The 22,587-nt window shown below is 36.3% G+C and overlaps 1 protein-coding gene across 6 annotated transcripts in view; it reads left to right on the top strand.

Moving 5' to 3' along the window:
* Positions 1-22,587, top strand: part of CFAP61 (cilia and flagella associated protein 61) — a 402,581-nt gene that overhangs the window by 277,985 nt on the left and 102,009 nt on the right. For all 6 annotated transcript variants that reach the window (XM_056813840.1, XM_056813843.1, XM_056813842.1 and 3 more), the window contains one exon: positions 6,666-6,840. In XM_056813840.1, the coding sequence (XP_056669818.1) occupies positions 6,666-6,840 (175 nt within the window). The remainder of the gene's footprint in view (positions 1-6,665; positions 6,841-22,587) is intronic.

Genomic DNA, 22,587 nt, shown 5'->3' with positions numbered 1-22,587 from the left:
AAGACCATGGAGGATTTGGTGAAATTATAAAATGGGTTTAGAAATTCTTGCTTTTGGTTGGTAAAATTTCTATAGCTTTAAGTTTTTCTGCCTTGGCTGTGATAAGAGTACTCTTACCGGAGAAATTTCTGGTAATCACTAGCTGATAATGAGGGTATTAGATCTAGATGATGTTCTCTTTGGTAGAATCAAGACACAAAAAGAAAATAGTAATAGTGATAACAATTAACTTTACATTACACTTTAAAGTTTGTAAAACACTACATAGTTTATCTCATTTAATCCTCACCAACTCTGTGAGGCAGGTGTTATTATTATTCCCATTCTACAAGTGAAGAACTGAGGCAAAATAGCTTTTGAAGACCCTCTACTAGTTAATCACCACTAAATTCCTTTGGCGTTCTTTATGCTCAAGACTTCATGCACCTCAGCATCAGGACCCAGTACAGAAGATCTCCCCAGGGACACCACCAGAGAAGAATAGTCAAAAACAAATTGAAATTCGCCCAGGAATAACTGATGCTGATAGGGAAGGTCTTGTTTACTTTCTACCTCTGAGTAAACAATATAAGAACTGATTTCCAAATACCAATAATGGAAATCCCACTCATTCTTATTGACTTTGTTGACTTCAAAATCATGTCCCCCATCTTCCTGCTTTCTTTGTCAGTCTTTTTTTTTTTAATTTGCTAAAGATTTGGATTGTTGTTCAGTCATTTTTTACTCTTTGTGACCCCATTTGGGGTTTTCTTGGAAAACATACTTGGTGATTTGACATTTCCATCTTTAAGTCATTTTACAAATGAGGAAACTGAGGCAAACAGGGTAATGTAAACCCTTGAAGGCAGAAGCTCTACTTTAAAATTCTTTTTAACTTGCATTTGTATCTCTAGCATTTAACACTGTGCCTGGTACATAATGCTGGTTTCTTCACTCTTATTGTAGATAGGCCCATTGTGGGAAAGAGATTCATGTATTCCAGGACTGCCAACTCTAGTTGCTCCTTTCTTTCCCTCACTGCTTAGATCCATGACCTTTGATACTACTGTAAAATCATGGTTTACTAATCTCACCCTACTCTAATAATTACGACCTTCTTTATGCTTTACATAATTTCAAATCTCTCTTTCTTAATTTCCCTATTCCTTCAAAATCAACCAACATCCTTCCAGTTATCCAGATTCATATTATTGGAATCACCTATGATTCTTCCCTTTCCCTCATTCTGCTGTGAGTTGTCAAGCTTTATTGATTCTACCACCACAGCTTATCACCTCATCTCTGTTCACACAACCTCTGCTTTAAGTCCTCATCACATTTTGTCTATATCATTGCAGTATCTTCCTAGCTGCTATCCATTTTTAGTCTCTTTACATTTTGATTCATACTACACATAGCTGCCAAATGAAAAATTCTAAAATACAAATCTCTCCCAGCACACTAGGAGAGTTGGGGTCTTTGGAGGCAGGGAAAGATAACATGTTCTCTTGTCTGTTTTTCTTATCATTTATCAGCAAATGCTTCCTAAATAAATGATTTTGTTGTATGGAGTCAGAAAAATGAGAAACAATATGTTTAAAACATATACTTGAAAGCCAAAAATATTAGAATGAAATTTTGAGGTAGATGTGACTGACTTTTAGCATCACAGGAGGGTGTAAAAATACAACTACCGATTGTCCCCTACTTTTAATTAAGGAAATAGTCTATGGTTATCTAGAGGATGGTCTTACCAGTTTCAATATCAACAGAAAGGATATAGACAGACATAAAGAGAAAAAGCCAAAAGAAAGAGGTTCTTAGTTTCTCTTATATTCAGAGGAGGTTGGTCTTCCCATGTAGACAATGTCCTTATTCATTGATCTGTCACATGGCATTAGAGACTGGGCTTCAATATAACTTTTAAAGTAACTCTCTGTCTTAACAGACTCTAAGTTTGGAGTCTGTGACCCCCTCATTAGTATATATCAAGCCCTATGAGGATAAGAGGCCAACCACTCTTCTCTGTTGGCCATTATCAATACAGTTATAGGTCCCAGGCACTCATCATATTGTTACCAAACAGTATGGTCACTACTTTTATATAGCACACAGCCAACTCAGAATTCCTGAGCTCTAGAAAACTGTCAGCTACAGTCTTATAGTCACTTGGATTATAGACATGTTCTACCATGCCTAGAAGCTTCGTGGAATTTTGGACAAGGGCCTTATGGCTGAGGTATGCAAAGATAGTAAATACCAAACAAACAAACAAATGAAGGAATGAACAAATGACAGCATCAGTCTGTTCATAGCCTAAATAGATGACAACTTATTAGTGTTAACCAGTCATCAAACTTTAAATTGCTACAGATACAATGAATAGATTAACATTCATTTTTGTATCATACTTCAAGTATTGGAGATATCTTGTATCTCAATCCTATATCCTATGATCTATAAGATGAATTATCAGGGGGACTAAACAAGCTCACTATTAATTGATTATTATTGATTAAAATGATAATTTTTATTAATAAATTAATACTGATTCCCATAATCAAACCTTTTCTCTAGCTCCCTATTGCCTCTAGGATAAAATACAGTCTGCAGCATGGTATTTAAAACCCTTTACAATATGGTTCCCAGTTAACTTTCCAGTCTAGTGTCATATTACTCTCTCTTCTAGACAATATGATCTGTTCCCTGTGCATAAATTCTAACTCCTCCCCAATGCATTTACATAGGTGGTCCCTCATATCTGATATGCACTTTGGCTTTTTTTGTTTGTTTTGAGACTAGAGTTCTCTATCTCAAGCAGGTTGGAAGTACAGTGGCCATTTACAATCTCTATTTCCCTATCCTTTGACCTCCTATTCCAAGCTGGGCAGCCAAGTAGCTCCCACTGCCCTTGATACACTATGTTGTGAAGGACCTGGGGCCAACACCCTCTCAACTTTAGCTCACTGCCTCTCAGCACCCAGTAGCTTAAGCAATCTGACAGCCTCAGCCTGCTTGGCAGCAGGAATTTTAAACATGCATCATCATGCTCTGCCTGACTACACCCTGTCTCCAACTTTGTCTTTTAGAATCTCTATCTTCTAAATTCAAGGCCATCTTCTACCTAAGGATTTTTGGATCCCCCAATTTTTAATGCTCTATCCATCTTTAAGCCCCTCTCTATAACAAAAAACCCGACCTTTCCCCATCTATCTTAGAACAGATACTAAGTATCAGTTCCAAGACTGAAGAGTGGTAAAGGGTAGGCAAATGGAGTTAAATGACTCTGACTGAGACCAGACTCGAACCCAAGATGTCTGGCCTCCAAGCCAAGATGTCAGATCTTTCTATTCACTGAGATACCTAGCTGCCCCTTTATAGATGACTTTTTATTATGTGTCATATTTAAAAATATACATATATGTATATATTGTATCTCCCTCTCTCAAACCCCAGGAGAATTGAAGTTCCTTGAAGGCAGAACATGCTTCATTGTTTCTTTGAATCTCCAGATTCTGTTACAATACCTTAAATACAATTGACACTTAATAAGAGCTCATTCAAGTGAATCAAGTTGAATAGAAATGAAGTCCCAAACAAAGATGATGCCATTTTGATCAGCTAATTAACAATTTTGGCTGGAAACATCCTCTTGGTGCCAGAAAATACCCTAATTGATGAGGATAGTATGGCTCGAGTTTCATAATTTAAAAACACGAATACTCTTAGCATTACTATTATTACTACTCCATTTGTATGCCACCATAGCCAATTCTCCACACAGAGACCTCTGTTGTATTACTTGGATTTTCTGGACAATTTACTTTGGCCTCGGTCTTTCTACTGTCATTGCCAAATTTGTCTGTCTGCCTTAATAATGTGGGAAATGCCATACTACAAGCGTGGGAAAACTTGGCATTCAGTAAAGTTTTCCCTACTTCTTCATACTATAGCAATGGCCAAAAAGAACTCCATGTGTGCTAGACCACATAGGAATTGTATATACTGTGAGGTAGATCATTATACTTTTACAACAGCAGTAAACTCATTTTCACTTTAGACTTTGTTCTTTTCCCCTGCCTTTTTATATCTGCACATCCACTCTTTGGAAGGGGAATGCACTGAGAGTTTTATAAATTGAAAGGCTGTCAATTTGTTCTTCATTATAATAATCTGCTGAAAAGGACTTTTTCTGGTTCATTAAAGCATGACTTACCAAAGTCGTCTGATGTGACTAAAATTCCATTCTCTTCTGTGCTACCAACCCCTCTTCTGTTCTTCATGATAGTTCCATTAAGATTTCAAAATTTCAATGACATTTTGTGTATTTTTGTGCATATTTTTCATGTTAATAAATAACGGTAGGCTACTTTTGCAATAAGTATTAAGGCTATCTTGAGAAATATAGGTCCGTGATTGTTCAAAAGCTATTTTGAAATAAAGAAAAACTCATCTCTAATTGTACCTCTCTAAAACATAGCTTTTGTGATTATGTTCAGAAAATAGATATTTTCCATAAATAGAACCTGTTGACATTTTAGTAATACAAAAGAAAAAAGACAGAAATAGGTTATATCTTGCATTCAAACTCATTTTAAACAATCATTTAATTTCACATTTCAAAAATCTTCATTAAAGAAAAATTAAGACTATTGTTCTGATTCATTGAATTGTAACTGTACAAAAGTTATATACAAAAAGTTCTTTTTAAGGAATTTTGTGAACAGCCTATTGAGCAACATTTCCCTCCCTTCCTTAAGTGATTCCTAATAATAAAAAAGCATATTTTAACTGTCTCTTAGGTGAGAGGAATGAGTGCCTTTACCTCTATACTTAGCTGAACCAGGGTTATATAACCCCCAAAGTTCACAAGACAGGAGAAAAAAATAACATGTTTTTCACTATTCTCCTGGGTTCACTTGTCTGCCTCTCCACACCTTAAATGCTTTTGTCTGCATGTTCTTTATAAGAGTGGGTGCTATCAGTTATTGTTTCCTCAACTGTGGCTGATAGACAATCACAAGTTCAGCTGCAAAAAAATTCCAAAAGGGGTGCACAGGAGGCTCTTGTGCCCTGCAGGGTGCACAGAAGGCTCTTGTGATCTGCAGGAGCCAGGAGAAAGCATTATGATGTTCTTGAGATCAAAGAAAGAAAGTTAGACTAATCCTACATTAGAGGGAATAAATATCCCTTCACCCTCCCCCAAACTTTCAATTCAATTGAAAATGGGAACAAAGCTGCTAAAGCTGGAAAGCTAGTTCATATGCTTGTTATATTTTCCTTTTACAATCAGTAGCAGCGAACCCTGGTTCCAAAATGGACTCTATTTACTCTCTTTTTATGCTCTCTAATCCAGTATCCTGAGAGTTGTCGTATGTTTAAAAGTATGTGTTCCCTCTGGTCAGGATTGCCCCCCCCCCTTAACTTGACCAATAGGTAGGGGACTCATTTGAAGACTAGCACCCGATGTTTTGTGATACAGTAAATAGGAAGCTACTATATCAAGGATAAAAACACCACAAGTCAACTTTAACTCATACTATGATGTGATTCCAAGACCTCTATTTCCAACCATCCTAAGGTACCAGTGGGGGAAAGAGTATAACAAATATTTAAGAAAAAGGAAATTGACTTTACTATTGTGTTGTAAGCAACTGAGACTCAGCAGCTGTGGCAGTGAAAATATTTGCAAAGCTGGGAATTTATACCTGGCAGCTATGGAAGAGAATGGCCAAAACCAAAATTATCAGTCCTCAGTGCTTTCCTTTCCTTTGTTCTCCCTCTTTGGCAGCCAGCCCCACCCCAACCTTTTGGATTTCCCAGCCCTTATCTTCCAGGTAAGTTCTGCCTGTTCCCTCATTCAAAATTTCCTGCACTGTGTCCCATCCCCTTTGGGCTCTGCTCTCTATATTAACTAATTTGTGCTGGTGTGTTAATGGCTGTTAATCTGTTAGATATATTATGCTTCCCAGGTAGCCTAATTGCATTTTAATAGGAGATGTCAGGAAACAACCTGGGAATGATAGCAAGAGTGAGAATTTCAAATGCCAAGGAAGTTGGTCAGTGGAGGAGATAGGAACCTCTTCTCTTTCCCTCCAAATAACATCAGGTATATAGTAGGTAGCTACTTGGGGTAAGGCCCAGCCAGAACTGCCAAGCCAGAAAGGCAGTTATGTGGTACAGTAGCTAGGGTGCTGAGCCTAGAGGCAGGAAGATCTGAGTTCAAATCTGTCATCAGACACTTGACTAGCTATGTGACCCAAGGCAAATCACTGAATCTCAATTTCCTCAACTGTAAAATAGGGGTAATAACTACACCTCCTTCAGTAGGGTTGCTATGAGAATCAAATCAAATCTAAATGCTTTATAAATAATACCACAGAATAGGTACCTTTAAGGTGCTTTATTCCCTTTCTTTCCCCACCCCCAAACCAAAATGTTTCACATTTAAAAAATTTCATAGAGTTTTGTAGACAGTAGGTGCTAAATGTTGATTAAAATTTAATTTTCCCGAATTACGGCTTACCACCCCTTTTTAGTTGATCACTAATTACTTTTTATGCTAAGGGTTATTAATGGCACTCCCAGAGGATCATACCTATACCAGCTATTCTTTGAGTGATGCCTGCATTAGAATGACTGTGTCATCAACCAACATATTGTTTCCTTTGATATATTTGCCTTAGGTCCCATGTCCCACAGGAGCTGACATCACAAAACTATTGACTAACAGAGAGATCCAAGAGGAGAGAAAGCAAAGATACACTGGCAAAATCCCTTCTAATCTTTTCACTCTCAATGATGAAGAGGACTGCTTAAAGGCACTGAAATGGCTAAAAGAGAACTTTGTGTCTTCAGAAGGTAAGGATTTTTGTAACTAAAAACATTTTAGAGCAGTGTTTTATTTCTATAATGAGTCTCATTCTTCATCTAGTTCAGCATATAATTACTGCCTAATTAATTCCAACCAAATCTTTCATCTGTCATGCTTTGTTTTCCAGATTAATTTACAACTTGTTGTCATTTTTGGACACCCAGAATGTTTGCTGGGGGAAAAAAGGCTTGAGATAGTTTAATTATCTATAATTATTATATGCCACAAAATGAATATCCTAAGAGCAAAGCTTGGCTAAAATCATTAACTAATTAAAGAATAATTTAATAAGCAAACATGTTTAGCAATTATATGAAAAATATGTCTCCTTTTGTAAAGCTGAAAAGAGCTAGAAAAAAAAACCAGGAGGTCTAAAATGGAAGAGATTTTTTCTATTGAAAATGCATTGTCCTCTTCTTCAGTGTTCTCTATAGTCTTTCACACAGATGTACACATTCAAGTTGCATACCACTTTTTGTGCTAAAATGGACTCATAAAAATATGTACAAATGTAGCCATCATTCATAGGTATTTTCAATCAATTCCTCTATTACTTTAGATTTCTCTGAAATTTGACTGCATTAAAATGCCAATGACAATTCAGTTAGTTATACTTTTTTTTTTGCCAACATAGTCTACAGATTTGAAAAGTGTAGAAAGTAAGAGGAGCAGAAAGAACAACACTAAAATAAATATAACCACCTGTCTTTGATGAGAAATTTTAAAGAAATCAACAAGAAATTAAAACTGACGAGCCATATTTTTACTTGAGTTTTCCAGAACTCTAGTCAGCCTTAATCTTTGCCCCATGACCTACAAGTATACAAATACTTGGATGCATGTTATAAACTAAGAATATAGGGGCAAATGATTCCTAACAGTGAGAAGGATTGCCATTTCCCATTTGCCTTGCAACTACATCTGAAGATCACCTAGGTTTAACTATCTGTTCTTCTATGTCCAGCAGATTCCCAGCACTGTTATATGGCCAAATATTGTACCCTAAGGACCCTGGGTCTTTCCAGCCACAATACTGTACACTATTAAGACTTCTATGTCCTTCTACCTGTCTTGCAGTTGATCTTTCTTATATGAGTTAACTCCTCCAATGAGTTTGAATTTATGAAGTGCAAGGTTTGTCTTGTGTTTTTCCCCCATTTGTAGCCCCAGTGCTTTGCAAACTCTGTGGTACAGAATAAGAACTTGATAAATGTGGTGATTGTTGTTGTTTTGGGTTAATTCATGAATGGTTCTATATGCCTGTCATATAGGAGACTGGCAGTTTCTAATTAGGGAAGAGAAACATTTCTATGGGGTAATGGTAAGATCCAGTATGTGACCTAATATTCCTAATTTGGCTTAATTGCAATTAATATGTAGGTAATAGAATTTAAGGAGGTCAAAGAATTAAGATGTTAGGGAGTCTTTATGGAAGTAGCTGTGTGAATATTAAAAGTAGGCTCAAAACTCTGGTTTCTTTACTATGCCATAAAGTTCTAGTTGAAGGATTAGAGTTCAAATTCTGCCTCTATTTTTTATTGCCTATGTGCCTCTGGTCAAGTAGTTTTACCTCTCTGGGATTCAATTTCCTTATCTGTAAAATAAAGTGGTCTTTACAGTCCCTCTGAACTCAAAATCTATGATTCTTTGATCTTCCTCTCCCATCATTCCTTCCTTTTCTCCCAACTTCATTCTCTCCTTATCTACTCCATTCCTCTCTAATATCTATAATCCTATTCACATATCCCTTTAAAAAAACAATAGTCTTCCTTTGTCTCTACCATACCCTCAAGTTATCATCCTCTATCTTTTCTCCTTTTTATAGTCAAACTCTTATAAGGAGTTGTCCATACTCCCTTCCCATTTATTTCTCTAGTCTTATTGAACTATGAGTTCCAGAAAACTCCAAATTCCTCATTCTCTCCCCAAATTATAGTATTCTTACATAGGGATCCTAACTTAGAAAGGAAGCAAAAGGGTATCCAGGAATGACCTGGAGATAAGACCCCTAATTTGAGTTCTTACTTGGTCCTCTGAACCCCTAAACTCTCTGATGCTGCCTTGGAATGTCAGAAAATATATGATAGAAGATAAGTGTGAAAAGGGGTGCCCCATAATTCTTGTATTTATCCAGACCATCTAGCTCATTTTAATTGTTGTGGGGCTTGTTTTAGTCTATCAAAATATTGCACTGTCAAGTTTGTCTATCCATTTGATTCTTGTATTAGAAATGATTCTTCTATATCAATATCAAAATGAAGATAGTGAACACTGCATCATTTCTGTGGCTGCATGTCATTTAGGGATCTCTAAGTACAATATGCTATTGAGATAATAAGATTTGGTACATTGCACAGGGACTATATCTCTCATAGCTTGCTGTACTACTCTTTTCATCTATAAAGAATTTTATCTGAAGTACAAATTACCAATGAAATTGAAAACAAAGAAAATTCTAGGAATGAAACAAATAGTATTATTTTTAAAACACTTCTTTCCTTTCTAGTTCACCCCCCCCCCTCATAAAACTAAGATCTTCTTCCACCTTCTCCTTAATAATCATTTGTAGAATGTTTACTATGTTCAAGATGTGGTGCCACAGGCTGGAACCTTTAGGTAACTGACATTCTCCTACATGAGCATGTGTATGTATGTACACAAATAATTAATGAGTTAATTTATATGAAGTGCCATAAACCATAAGTGATATAGAAAGTCATGAGATGAAAAGTCCAGTATGGATTTGGGTTTTTGGTAAGACTTCACAGAGGAGGTAGAAAAAACCAGCTTGAGCTCACTGGGATTTACTTATTTAAATAAACTGATATAAAGCAAAAGGGCACTATGTGACAGGAAATAATGGGAGCAAAACATGGAGAGAATAATGAAGATAGCACAATGGATGGGGGCAATGAGCAGACCCGCTTGGCTGGAGCATCAGAGATTCCTCAAAGAGAAGAGTTGAGGATGTGGTTGAACTGGTCTTATGGAGTTGCCATGTGTGGTTGTCATGCTAAGGAGTATGATCTTTATTTCACAAATAGTGGATAGCTATTGAAGGTATTTGAGCAGAGGAATGATATAACCAAAGAACAATGTTAGGAAGATTAATGTCCCAGTGGTTTGCAGCATGGATTGATTGGAGAGACTAGAAAGAGGAAGATCATTTAGGATGTTATTAGAATAGCACAGGGATGAAGAAACTGAGGTCCAGGCTTAGGGGAGTGGCAGTAGAAATTCCAAGGTGTTATTTGTTCGGCACCTTTTTTCTATTTAAGCTGTCCAGTTAGCAATGGTTTTTAATAACTACATTGTCTCTATGAGTACTTCTAGCTTTTCTTCCAAACCATTAATAAGAATTACATGTCCGAAGTTGATCAAAGCATTAAAAATAACAGGATCAGAGCCATATCTAATACCACCAGAGTGTCTAAAAAAAGCAACCTAACTACTGGATCCTTCTGCAATCAAGTGGTTAGAAATAAAGTTAGAGCCTTGAAAAGTACTGAATTACTATTGCTCTCCCTCTTAATCCCAGCTTTCTCCTCTCAAGTCAGCTTAATAACACCTGAGAAATGCCTTCTTTTGAGTAGACATTTTTCATTATAGTTCATTTTTTTCCTACCTCGATACCATTCTATCCTTTTCTAAATACAATGACTTTTTTCAAATCGGCAATTTTTAGACCTTTATCTCCTAGCTGAATTTATCTACTTCTGCTCAAGCCCTCCCTTATCCTCTGACTAAATGTCTTCAAAGGTAAGATTGAAACTGCCAGTCCACTCACAGCCTCTCAATTTTCCACAAGTTAAAAAATATATATCAATGTCATTTGCCAGAAATTCCTTATACCAGTGATATATCAGGACCATTCCCTATCCCTGTCTTATGAATGAGTAAAGACACTCACAATCTCTACCCCATCATCTGCTCTATAGCATATCTCAAAAAATCAGTTGTTATTTTGTGATGGAATTAATAGATATGAATGAAGTGTTCTTTCAGGTATAAAGTTGAGATTAGATAAAAGAGAATAGTGGTAAAGATAATAGATATAGAGATCGATAGATGATAGATTTTATAAAGGTAGATGATAGATGACAGAGGTAGATGATTATGGGATATTATAAAGTGGAGAAAGAAATGATGGATGATGGAGAGAGAGATGATTGAGAGATACAGTAGAGATACAAAAATGACAAAGAAATATATTAAAAGATAGATAAATACTTATTATGTGCTCACTGTATGCTAAGCACTTAGTGAAGTGCTTAGCATAGAAATACAAGCAAACAAAGTAATCCTAACCCTCAAGGAGTTCACATACTAATGGGAAAAGATAACATGTATAGAAAAGCTGGTAGGGAGAGGAAGAGATTAAACTATTTGAATTATTGCTACCATCCTAAAAATATTGAAGATAGCCCCAGTTAATATTTTATTTATTTAAAAAATTTTAGATTAATAGCAATTTCCACCTAAGTTTTCCAAAGTTATATGATCCACATTGTCTCCCTCCCCTCTTCCCTTCCTCCTCCCAGAACTGACAAGCTATTCAATCTGTGTAATACATGTATTATCACCCAGTTACTATTTTAAATATATCCAAAAACAATATACATCATATACTATATAGTTTATGTTGGGGTTTTTCTGGTCAAATTCAGCAGCCTAATGCATTGTAACATTTTATGACTATAAATGAAACTAATTGAAATTCATCTGCTATTAGCTCTGTACTTTCTATGAAAATGAAAAAATTGGATGAGAGTAAGGTAAAAAAATAAAACTACTTTAATGGCCTGAAATGGATCAATTATTTTCATCTTTAGCTAAATACAGTTTACTGCCTTATTAAAAGCATATTTGTAGGGAAGGTATAACATTAAAATTCCAGTGCATGAATCACCAAGCAAAGCCTTTGTTACCATGTCTAATATATTCTTTTGTTTTTTTGCAAAGCATAATGGAACAGGTCATGCTAAGGTCGAAGAAATCTTATGTTTCAACCTCCAGAAAACAAAAAAAAAAAGATTCATTAACTCATGAACATTACATTTTCAAGTTTTCAATTTAAATTATTAAGTTATTCCAGAACATTAATTTTTTTAGTGCTAACATTTGTGAAGATGTTTACTTAGATGAAACATTGAGCAATTAGACCATTTCTAGATATTTGGTGTGGGAAAAGCCATTATAACTACTTGTAAAACAAATTAATATTTAATAACACTCTAACTAACAAAATTTCTCAATAAACATTCATTTCATGGGATCCTAGGATTAGACCAGAAGCAACTTTAGAAATTCTAGTCCTACTTCTTCACTCTACAGAGGAAAATGATAACTCCTAATGGAAACTGATTTGTTGGTAACAATAAGCACCAAAGTCAGGATTCAAAGATATATATTTTTTAAACCCTTACCTTCTGTCTTAGAATCAATACTATGTATTGGTTCCAAAGCAGAAGAGTGTTAAGGGCTACTCAATGGGGGTTAAGTGACTTGCCCAGGGTCACACCATTAGAAAATGTCAGGCCAGATTTGAACCTAGGACCTCCTATCTCTAGGCCTGGCTCTTAATCCACTGAGCCACTGAGCCACCCAGCTGCCCCCCAGGATTCAAAGATATTAATAAGGTTATATCATTTGTATCATTCATATATTTAGCTTGTTAAACTAGTAGGTAATTCAGTAAGCTAGATATTATACATTTATATTTTTCCATCTCTCCAACTCTTTCATTCTTCTTTATCTTGTTCTTCTGACCTCTATGATTCCTCTATCTCTCCTTCCTCTCTTAAATCATATTTTCTATTCTAAACTCTTCCTTTTCTTTTTAGGCTTGACTGAATAATTAGCTATTTCAGATTTAGTCTCTCCTCTACCGTTGAATCAGTCCCTTAGTCCATCAGCCATTGACTGCCCCAGCAATAATACTGGACACTAGTAATGCAGGAGGAAGTCATACAATCTTGTTGGCTGGGTCAACTATAAATCTGTGCTGTATCACCTCAACTGAGTTCTCACTGTTGAGGAATCCTTGTATTCTTGTACTAATGATTTTATGATTTTCACCATGGTGACCATTTAAAAATTTTCCTACTCTACTAAAAACCTCAATTTTCTACCCACCTCACTTTGTGCTTGCAAATAACTTTTAGACCTACTTCATAAAAAAATAGAGACTTCTTCAATTGCCTGTCACACTTCAAAACCTGCTTGCTCCTCCTTAGTAAGGACAAATTCTCTACCCGTGCTATTAAGGTTTTTCTCTCCTATTTTTCTCATCCAGATATTGCCTGAGCAGCCATCTCCTTTTCCCTGCATCTTCCATCTTCCCCCTCTTTTCCAGCTTTCTCCTCTCTGCCTGTAAGCATCTTTATTCCTCTCGTCCTAATAGTCTCTCTTGATTCATTTGAACTCATTAGAACTATGATTTCTTTTTTGTTTTACTGCCAAATTTCTTGAAAGGACAGTCTCCTCTCTCCCTCCTCCATATTCTCACCAGCCAACTAATTTCTTAACCTTGTGAAATGTAACTTCCATCATCACTACTCTAGTGAAACTCAAAAAACCCCTAGAATTGTAGAATTACTGAGTTGGAAAAGACCTCAGAAGTCATCTAATTCAGCCCTTCCTACAACATGAACCTTGCCTACCACACAAATGATCATCAAGAGTGTACCTGAAACCTCCCACTGATAAAGAATCTCCTAAAGCAAACAATTCCAATTTTGGACAATTCTAAATGTTAGGGAGTTTTTCTTTATATTGTGTTAGGAACTGCCACTATATGATATACCCTTTCGTCCAGATTCTATCATCTGAGTCCAAGTGAGAGGATAAGGACTGGAAATTTCATTGAAAGAGGAAACTCCCCTTACTGAAGCAGGTTGGCACCTTCTCCATAACTTAATGTCCTTGAGAATTGCCTCTAATGCTAGAGTTTAAGTGATTTTCTGAGTCACACAGCCAGTGTGTGCTAGGTAAGTGATGTCTGCACCCACATCATCCTAACTGCAAGCATGGCTCTCTCTCCATTAAACTATACAAGCAAACAGAGTAAATCTGTCCTCTCAGATCCCAAGTTTATCTTTTATTTTTACTATTGCAATCAAGCAATGTGGCCCCCTGAGGCTTGGTGTTTCTTCTCTCTCTCTCTAGTCTCTAGAGACAGAGGCAAAGAGGGAAGAAGCTTAGAGGCATCAGGGACACCTTAACTGGTCAAGGACATAGAGACAGGATGATGTATGAAGTTTTTTACTCTGATGCTTTCTAGTTGGATGGGGTGGGAATGAAGAAGACCTACAGACAGCTAGGGTCTACTGAGATACCTTGGGAATAGGGAATACAATGGTAAAATCACTTCTTAGCCTGTCACTTATCCTTAGCCACTTCAGCAAGGTCCTTCACGCTGGTCAATTCAAGTAGAGGCTAGATAATGGATATTAGGGATGGTTCAAGTGAGATTCACACTGGTGATTACAGGATCATGCTATGGTATTTTAAATTATTTTTTTTTCCAGAAGCTATTTAGGGTTTAGACCAGATGACACAGATGGACGCTTTTGTCATTCCATCTTTTCCTATGTCATGCTATCTTACCCTGTTTCTCATTCTCAGTGTTAGTGCCATTTACACTAATTTCCTGCCAGTTCATTAACAGATCATCTTCCCTATACTACTTACTATCTTCTTCTTTTCCTATCTTGATCTATTGGAAATTAGTTCAGTTTTGCATTTTTGTCAACTCTCAAGTCATTTCCTCATTTCCCCACCAACCTTGTCCTTGCCAAACTCCAACCCCTTGATTAGACCTACCATCTACTTCCTTCACGCCTATGCACATGCTGCTGAGCAGAATGGGAGAAAACCATGAAATTATGCTGATTGAATCCCCTATAAATGGTTGTCACTGAGGCAAAGTAATCATTTTACTCCTCCCTAATTGATTCATTTTCCAACTCTCCACAGGGGAGAATCTCTAAACTTTCTCATCTCTCCAAAATCAAGTAGATAGTCCTTTATTTCACACTTAAAGCTCTTCACAATCTGACACCTTGGTATCTAGTCTCCCTAATACTTCAAGAAATCTACAATCCAGCCCTACTGGCCTGCCCTTCAATACCACTCTCCATTTCTTGACTCCATGCATTTTTGCTGGCTCTCTCCTCTGCCTGTAATGTTCTCCCTTTCCACCTCTGCCTTCTGGCTGCTCTGGCTTTCTTCCAGACATAGCTCAAATGTCACTTTCTACAAGGACCCTTTCTGGTCCCCACTTCCCCACCCCTCATCCTTTGAGATTGTCTTCTTTCTACTCTGTATATGCCTTTTCATGTGTAATAATTTATTTTATATACTATATTAATTCCTATGTCAGGGTCATGGATTAGAGGGGCTCCATCCAGTCTATTGAACTTTGCATTTTATTTGTTCTCAAAACTCCTCAAAAATGTTCTGCCCTGTTAAACCTGGTTAATCGATAAAGACTTTTCCTGCCTATGTGACCCCATTACCTATTGGGGTGAGGAGGAGTTGAGAGTCTTAATAAAAAGTCTCCTCACTAACTATTCATCCTAGGGAGGGACTGAATATTGAGCTCCCAAACTGGATTTATAGCTCTGTATAAAGGACCTTTGGGGTCTTTAGTCTTTGAGGGAGCCACTGACCTAAAGGTCTACTGTTTATATGCTAGTCAAATCAATAAATTAAAATCCTTACCTCAAACCAGTCTTTCAGATATTTTGATTGTTATACATGTCCAACTTCTCATTTTAGTATGAGCTTCTTGTGGGCAGAAACTTGTGTATTTGCCTTTTTCTGGATCTCCATTGATTAACACAATACCTGGCACTTAGTAAGCACTTAAATGTTTGTTAACTGACTCTCCAACATCTAATTCTACCCCAACTTTTCATACTTTTCACAGCTCTTCCCCTCATGGATTCTCATTCCAACCAAATTGGATTTCTTAAAATTCCCCAATATTGCTTTATTCTCATGCATCCCCCAGGCCTGGAATAGGTTTTTTCTTTCCTTTAATTTCAAGTTCATATGCTACCTCATTATCATAGATTTAAAGCTGGGTCTTTAGAGATCATATACTTAAAGAACCTCAAATTACACTTGGGGAAACTATGGCCCATAGAGGATGATTTGCCTAGAATTATACAGATAATAAGTGTCGAAATCAGGATTTGATCCCAGGTCCTCTGATTTCCCATCCAATACTGTTTCTTCTATACAGAAGTGTCTGATTTCAGACACTATCTCTCTGCCATTGGATAAGTCACTTAACCCTGCTTGCCTTAGTTTCCTTATCTATAAATTGTGCTGGAAAAGGAAATGACAAATCATTCCAGTATCTTTGCCAAGAAAACACCAAACAAGGTCACAGTCAGAGACAATGGAAATACCTGAACAACCTAACTTCCAATCTAAAACTCTTTCTTCTGTATTAAAGACTAAGCCATTAGTGACCTCTTTGCCATTTTATTTCTTATACTACTCCCCCATTTACTTAGCATATTCTAACTCATATTTTAATGGCTTATGTAAATATGCCATCCTTTCTACCTAAAAAGTTATTTTATGTCTTTGCTACATCAGCATATCTAGCAAGACACATAGCACAGAAGAGCCTTAATAAATGTTTATTGAATTAAACTTTTAAAATGCAGATATAATTCCATGGGATCATAGATCTACAGAAGGAAGGGACCACAGAGACCATCTAATACAATCTTCCTATTTTCCAGATGAAAATATTGAGGCACATGAAATTAAATGACTTGACCAAAGCAACACAAGTAGTAAGCATCAAAACTAAAATTTGAATCCAGGTTCAAATCCTCACTGGAACCTAAATTAATTTCCCTGTACTAAACTGTTCCTGTATCTGAAAGTCATTCAGTAATTGTTCTGGAGTAAAAAAAGATGATATGATCTTTTGTATAATGGAGCCATGGGGAATAGAAGGGAAGGAAAGGGCTGGGGAGCATTTATAAAACATTTTGTGCCAGGAACTGTTCTAACCAATTTTTACAAATATCTCATTTGATCCTCACAAACAACTTTGGCAGGTGTTATTATCCACATTTTCCAGTTCAGTAAACTGAAACAAACTTAGGCTAAGTGACTTGCACAAGGCCACTTCCCTAGTGTCTGAGGCTATATTTGACCTGAATTCTCCTTGATTTCAGGCCCTGTGCTCTATCCATTGCACCACTATAATGAACTTCCAAATAAAGAATATATATTTTGTTTTGCTGGCTTTAGAATACAAAGATAAGTTTAAATTATCTTTTGCAAGTTCCTTTATACATAATTCTGAATGTAGTTTTCACACCATAAAGGACTGACTGGATGGCAAAAGTAACATGAAAAAGCCCTTTCCTTGTCAAGTCTTTTTTTTAAAGAAACTATTCATCAAAATATCATCCTTATAGCACTGAGAAAGATAATGAAACTTTGTGTCAAAGCATAATGTGAAGTAGATGAAATTAAAACATTCAGCTCAGTACAATAAAATGCCTTTTTAGCATCTAATGATAGTAATCATAAATGAGTATTCTATTTCATAGGATACATCTCTGATTCTAAAATTTTTATACAAAGCCTCATATTTCATTATATGAATTTAAAAGGAGTTAGCTCTAAAATTCTTCTGACACTTTCCCTTTCCCATTTTTATAAATGAATGTCCTAAAATTGTCTCATCTGTGAAAGGTGGGCTTTACTTTCTCCTTTAATATTTTTTTTAACTAATCCCTCCAGTAAACCAAGACCATAAAACTGGCATTGTTTTTCGCCAAGCAAGTTGAGGAGCCACTGGGATCAGGTGTCTTATTTGATTGGACATATTTATGTGCAACTTATACTATTTTAGTGGACCGAATCATAGTCTCCAGCACATTCATTTCTGTCTCCCTACCTAAAAAGTATCTAAAGGCAAAGATTTCTATTCCATTTATTTAAACCATTAAAAAGGACAACTCTTAAATGCTTTTTTAATCTGAAGCGTGGAATTGACTTTGCTCTCAAAGGTATTGACTCAAGTAATCAATCTCAGTCTCTTTCTTCCCAACTGGGCTGCCAAAAGAGAAGCCCCTTTATTATTTATCCCTTTTAGAAACACCTCTGTAGCTTTTTCAAAGACTACTGTGATTTAAAAGTGAGAAAAGCACTAAATTCAGCTCCTTCTAGCCAAATTAAGATTTTCAGACTTTTTGAGAAGTTCCTCTTTAACCATAAACTTTCTATAGAGTATATTTCTAATTTTACATCTGTAATCTTAGAAATAGATAATTTGTTCCCAAGAAGTTACATAGATTAATTTCCTTTGGCAACTGAGACGACTGAATTTTGTTGTTATTCACTGAAAATTACCTGGGATATACCCTTTGACCCAGCCATAGCACTGCTGGGTCTGTACCCCAAAGAGATAATGGACACAAAGACTTGTACAAAAATATTCATAGCTGCGCTCTTTGTGGTGGCCCAAAACTGGAAAACGAGGGGATGCCCATCAATTGGGGAATGGCTGAACAAACTGTGGTATATGTTGGTGATGGAATACTATTGTGCTCAAAGGAATAATAAAGTGGAGAAGTTCCATGGAGACTGGAACAACCTCCAGGAAGTGATGCAGAGCGAGAGGAGCAGAACCAGGAGAACATTGTACACAGAGACTAATACACTGTGGTATAATCGAACGTAATGGACTTCTCCATTAGGGGCAGTGTAATGTCCCTGAACAACTTTCAGGGATCCAGGAGAAAAAAAACACCATTCATAAGCAAAGGATAAACTATGGGAGTGGAAACACCGAGAAAAAGCAACTGCCTGAATACAGAGGTTGAGGGGACATGACAGAGGATAGACTTTAAATGAACACTCTAATGCAAATACTATCAACAAAGCAATGGGTTCAAATCAAGAAAACATCTAATGCCCAGTGGACTTACGCGTCGGCTATGGGGGGTGGGGGGGAGGAAAAGAAAATGATCTATGTCTTTAACGAATAATGCTTGGAAATGATCAAATAAAATATATTTAAAAAAAAATTACCTGGGATATTCTAATTATCAGTGACCAATTTTATTTGTTATTTAAGAAGTCACTATTTGTATATCATCTTATCTCTATCATCTAAAAGAACAGTCCAATTTTAGGAATACTAAAGTTGGGAACTTGTCTTTCTATATCTACATTCAAATAAACTGAACTTTGAAGAAGTCAATGAAGATATACATTTAGTCAATTAATTGTGTCTGATACTTTTCAACTCTGAGTTTTGTTATTTTTTTTCTCACAAAGATAGTGGAGTGGTTTGCCATTTACTTCTCAAATTCATTTGACAGATGAGCAAACTAAGGCAAACTAAGACTTGTCCAGGGTCACACAGTATTTAAGGGCAAATCTGTACTTAGATCCTACTGACTCCAGGGCCAGTGCTGTATTCAATGCACCACCTAGCCATCATAGGCTTACATACACTATGGACTCGGTGTGCTAGCAAATGCCAAGGTTGGCATTACCATTAGTTCATCCCTCTGAGGGGCAGGTGAAAGAGAAGGTTAATATTGACCCACAGTGTGCTAGCCAACCTGGCCCACTGTTTATGTACACTGATAAACACTATCCACAGAAAGCCTGTAAGCTTTCCCATTGTATATCATCTCTCTCACTCAACACGGAGTCAAGAAGTCCTGGATTCAGATCCTACTTCAAATACTTACCAAGTAGATGAGCCTGGGCAAATGACAACATCATTCTAAAGTTAACTATAGGATATTTCCTTAGCTATAGCAAAATAATATTCAACACAAATATACATTGAAGATATCTAGAGTTGATTTAGCTGAGAAAAGGTCCCTTGTCTGAATTGTCCATTGTCTTCCACTAACCAATCATCTGAGCTCCCCTGGACTGCTGATATCACCTTCTTCCACTATTCATTCTTACTTTCATCTTTGTACCCATCTTTTTAAAAATTTAGACTTTGATAAGTTGACTATTGAAATTCATCGCTAAACATGGCCTTCTCTTTTTCTTCCTCATCAGAATTTTTTCTTTTTATATTGAAAGGACTCCTTGCTATTCATGAAATACCATCTTCTGTAGATTTTCTCCTTCATAGAGAAAGTGATATGTGAACTGGATTTTGAGTTAAGTTAAGTAGGATATCTATAGCCAAAAGATGATAGTTGTGAGGGAGGAGAGCTTCAAGACATGTGTAGCAGCATGAGTAAGATCAGAAATTCTGAGGTGTTCAGGAAGATACTGAGTCCTACTAAATACATCATGGACATTAGTACAAGGTTTGTTTTTAATTATAATGGAAACTTAGTGACAGATAAAGATGTTGTCTTAGTGCTCTGTGAAATATATAAACATTCTTGGACTTATGAGATCCACATATCATCATACTAAAATTTGCCTAGTGAATTTGGGGAATTTATATTATATCTGTAATGTTTAGACTTTGAGGAGTCATTGAAGTTTTAAACCATTAAAGCTTAAAATTTTGAGATACCCTGAATTATTTGATTGTATCTCAAGGTGGAAAGTTTCTCTCATTTTATATTTTTTTCATAACCAACTCTTAGTTTTGGATGAGCAAAAATTACAGGCAAAAACTTTGTCAATTAAAAGTACTCAACAAGCATTTAAAGTGCCTAATATCTGCAGTACATACCATAATACATGTAATGAGTAGATAAAAATGGTCATTACGGGACAGCAAGGTGGCTGAGACCACCAGTCCTAGAGTTGAGAGGTCCCAGGTTCAAATTTGCCCTCAGATGCTAGCTATGGGACCCTGGGCAAGTCACTTAACCCCAGTTGCCTAGCCCTTATTGTTGTTCTGCCTTGGAACTGGTACTTTGTATCAATTCCAAGACAGAAGGTAAGGGTTTAAAAAAATACATAGTCTTATATAACTTACATATTTAAGTGTTACCTCCTGTAGATGACAAATGACATAGTCAATGGGTAGTAGAGAAAAAAATAAAGGAACAAACTAAAAAAAACCACTCATAATTATGATATGGCAATATTAATTTTATGGAACTGAAATTTCAGTTGATCTCCTGGAATATGTCAGTTGATAATTCTCATATTAGGCATTCACTATACTTGCCACTGAGGATACAAAGAAAGATAAAAAATGGTTCCTTCCCCCAAAGGGCTCAAATTCTAATTCTATTCTATCAGGAAATGGTTGGTTTGTTAATGCTGCATATACTAAGATGATTTGTTTCACTCTATTGTCTCCGGAAAAATCTTCTTAACTCTCATATATTACTATATCCAACCAATATGTGTAAAATTTAATTTTTTCTTGGGATTTTTAAGATTGATGCCTTAGTCATCCAATGAAGTTATAATTATTACCCTTACTTCCTTTAAACAGCAATCACCTTCTAATACTGCGGACCTTTTGACATTATTATCTTTAGAGAAGGGGGAATTTTTTTTTTTTGTCTAAAAAGGGATCCTTACATATTTCAATTGACCTGAATGCTATCTTTTTGGGGGGGAGGGGATATTTTTGTTTTACTTAGGCTGCCATAGAACAATTGGAATTTAGGAATTCAGAATTTGAGAGTAGAGGAAAAGCTCCAACCTTTTAATATACAAAACAAAGACAGAAGCTTAGTTCAGGTCTACATTTGTCATCCAGACAAAGAAGAACAAGATAATAGATTCAGGTCCCTGAATCCTTTACTCTGAGTTATAACTGTTAAGTAATGGAATTTATTTTCTTTCATAATCTCCAAATACTTTGCATCAAAAGAGATAATTATGTATGTAAAATACTTTGCAAATGCACTAGGCAAATGTCTCTTATTGTTGTTACCATAATTTATTGTAATTATATAAATGCAACCTCCATTTGAGGAATTGCCTGGACCAACCATGGCTCACTTTATTCCCTGCCCTGCTTGTGATACTCCAAACTTTTCCACTTTGCCCAAGAAGAGGCACTTTCTCCCCCTTTGCACCCTACTCTCTTTTCAGCTCCCTTTTATATGTTGTCTTCCCCATTAGAATGTAAGCTCTCTGAGGATAGAAACACTCTTTTTAGCTTATATTTGTATTCTCAGTAACTGGCAATAAGTGCATAAGTAGTGGCATTATGAGGCAGGGTGCTGAAATACTAATTTTTCTAAGTGAAAAGGATCAAAATGACCTCAATGCATCAAATACATCTAAAACCATAATTAAATTTAGAAGACCAGGACTTTGCTGCTTTGGCTGAAGGTGCTGCTAGCACTGGTAATCCCCTAACAAGTAATATCACCTGAGCTTTTCACCTGGAGAGTAGAGATAATTAAACTAGAAAGACAAGAGAGTCATAATTTTCCTTTCTTTCCCCACAGTGGCTACACCCCTCTCTTCCCCCCTACTCCACCCTGTGACTCTTAGTCCTACCTTTCCTGGCAGCAATCTTCTCAGTCCTCACCTCACAATGTCCTGGGTTCTCTGTCTCTGTCTCTGTGTCTGTCTGTCAAAAGGAGGTAACTTTCCCTCAAAAACATTTATATCCAAAAATCTGAGTTTTCTCCCTTAGGTTGTCTCCTCACCTTCAACTGGGTGTTTCAAGCTGTTTGCCCCACAAATGCTGTTAGTGGTAGCTCTGATTTTCTGATTTTTTAAAGGCCTAAATTGATTTGATCATGCTGTTGTTAAACTGATTAATTTTGTCTGACTCCTTATGATCCCAT

This window comes from Monodelphis domestica, chromosome 1 (assembly GCF_027887165.1).
Source record: "Monodelphis domestica isolate mMonDom1 chromosome 1, mMonDom1.pri, whole genome shotgun sequence".
In the NCBI taxonomy this organism is placed as follows: domain Eukaryota; kingdom Metazoa; phylum Chordata; class Mammalia; order Didelphimorphia; family Didelphidae; genus Monodelphis; species Monodelphis domestica.
Note: the sequence above shows the minus strand (reverse complement) of the source record. Positions and strands in the feature narration are given on the sequence as shown.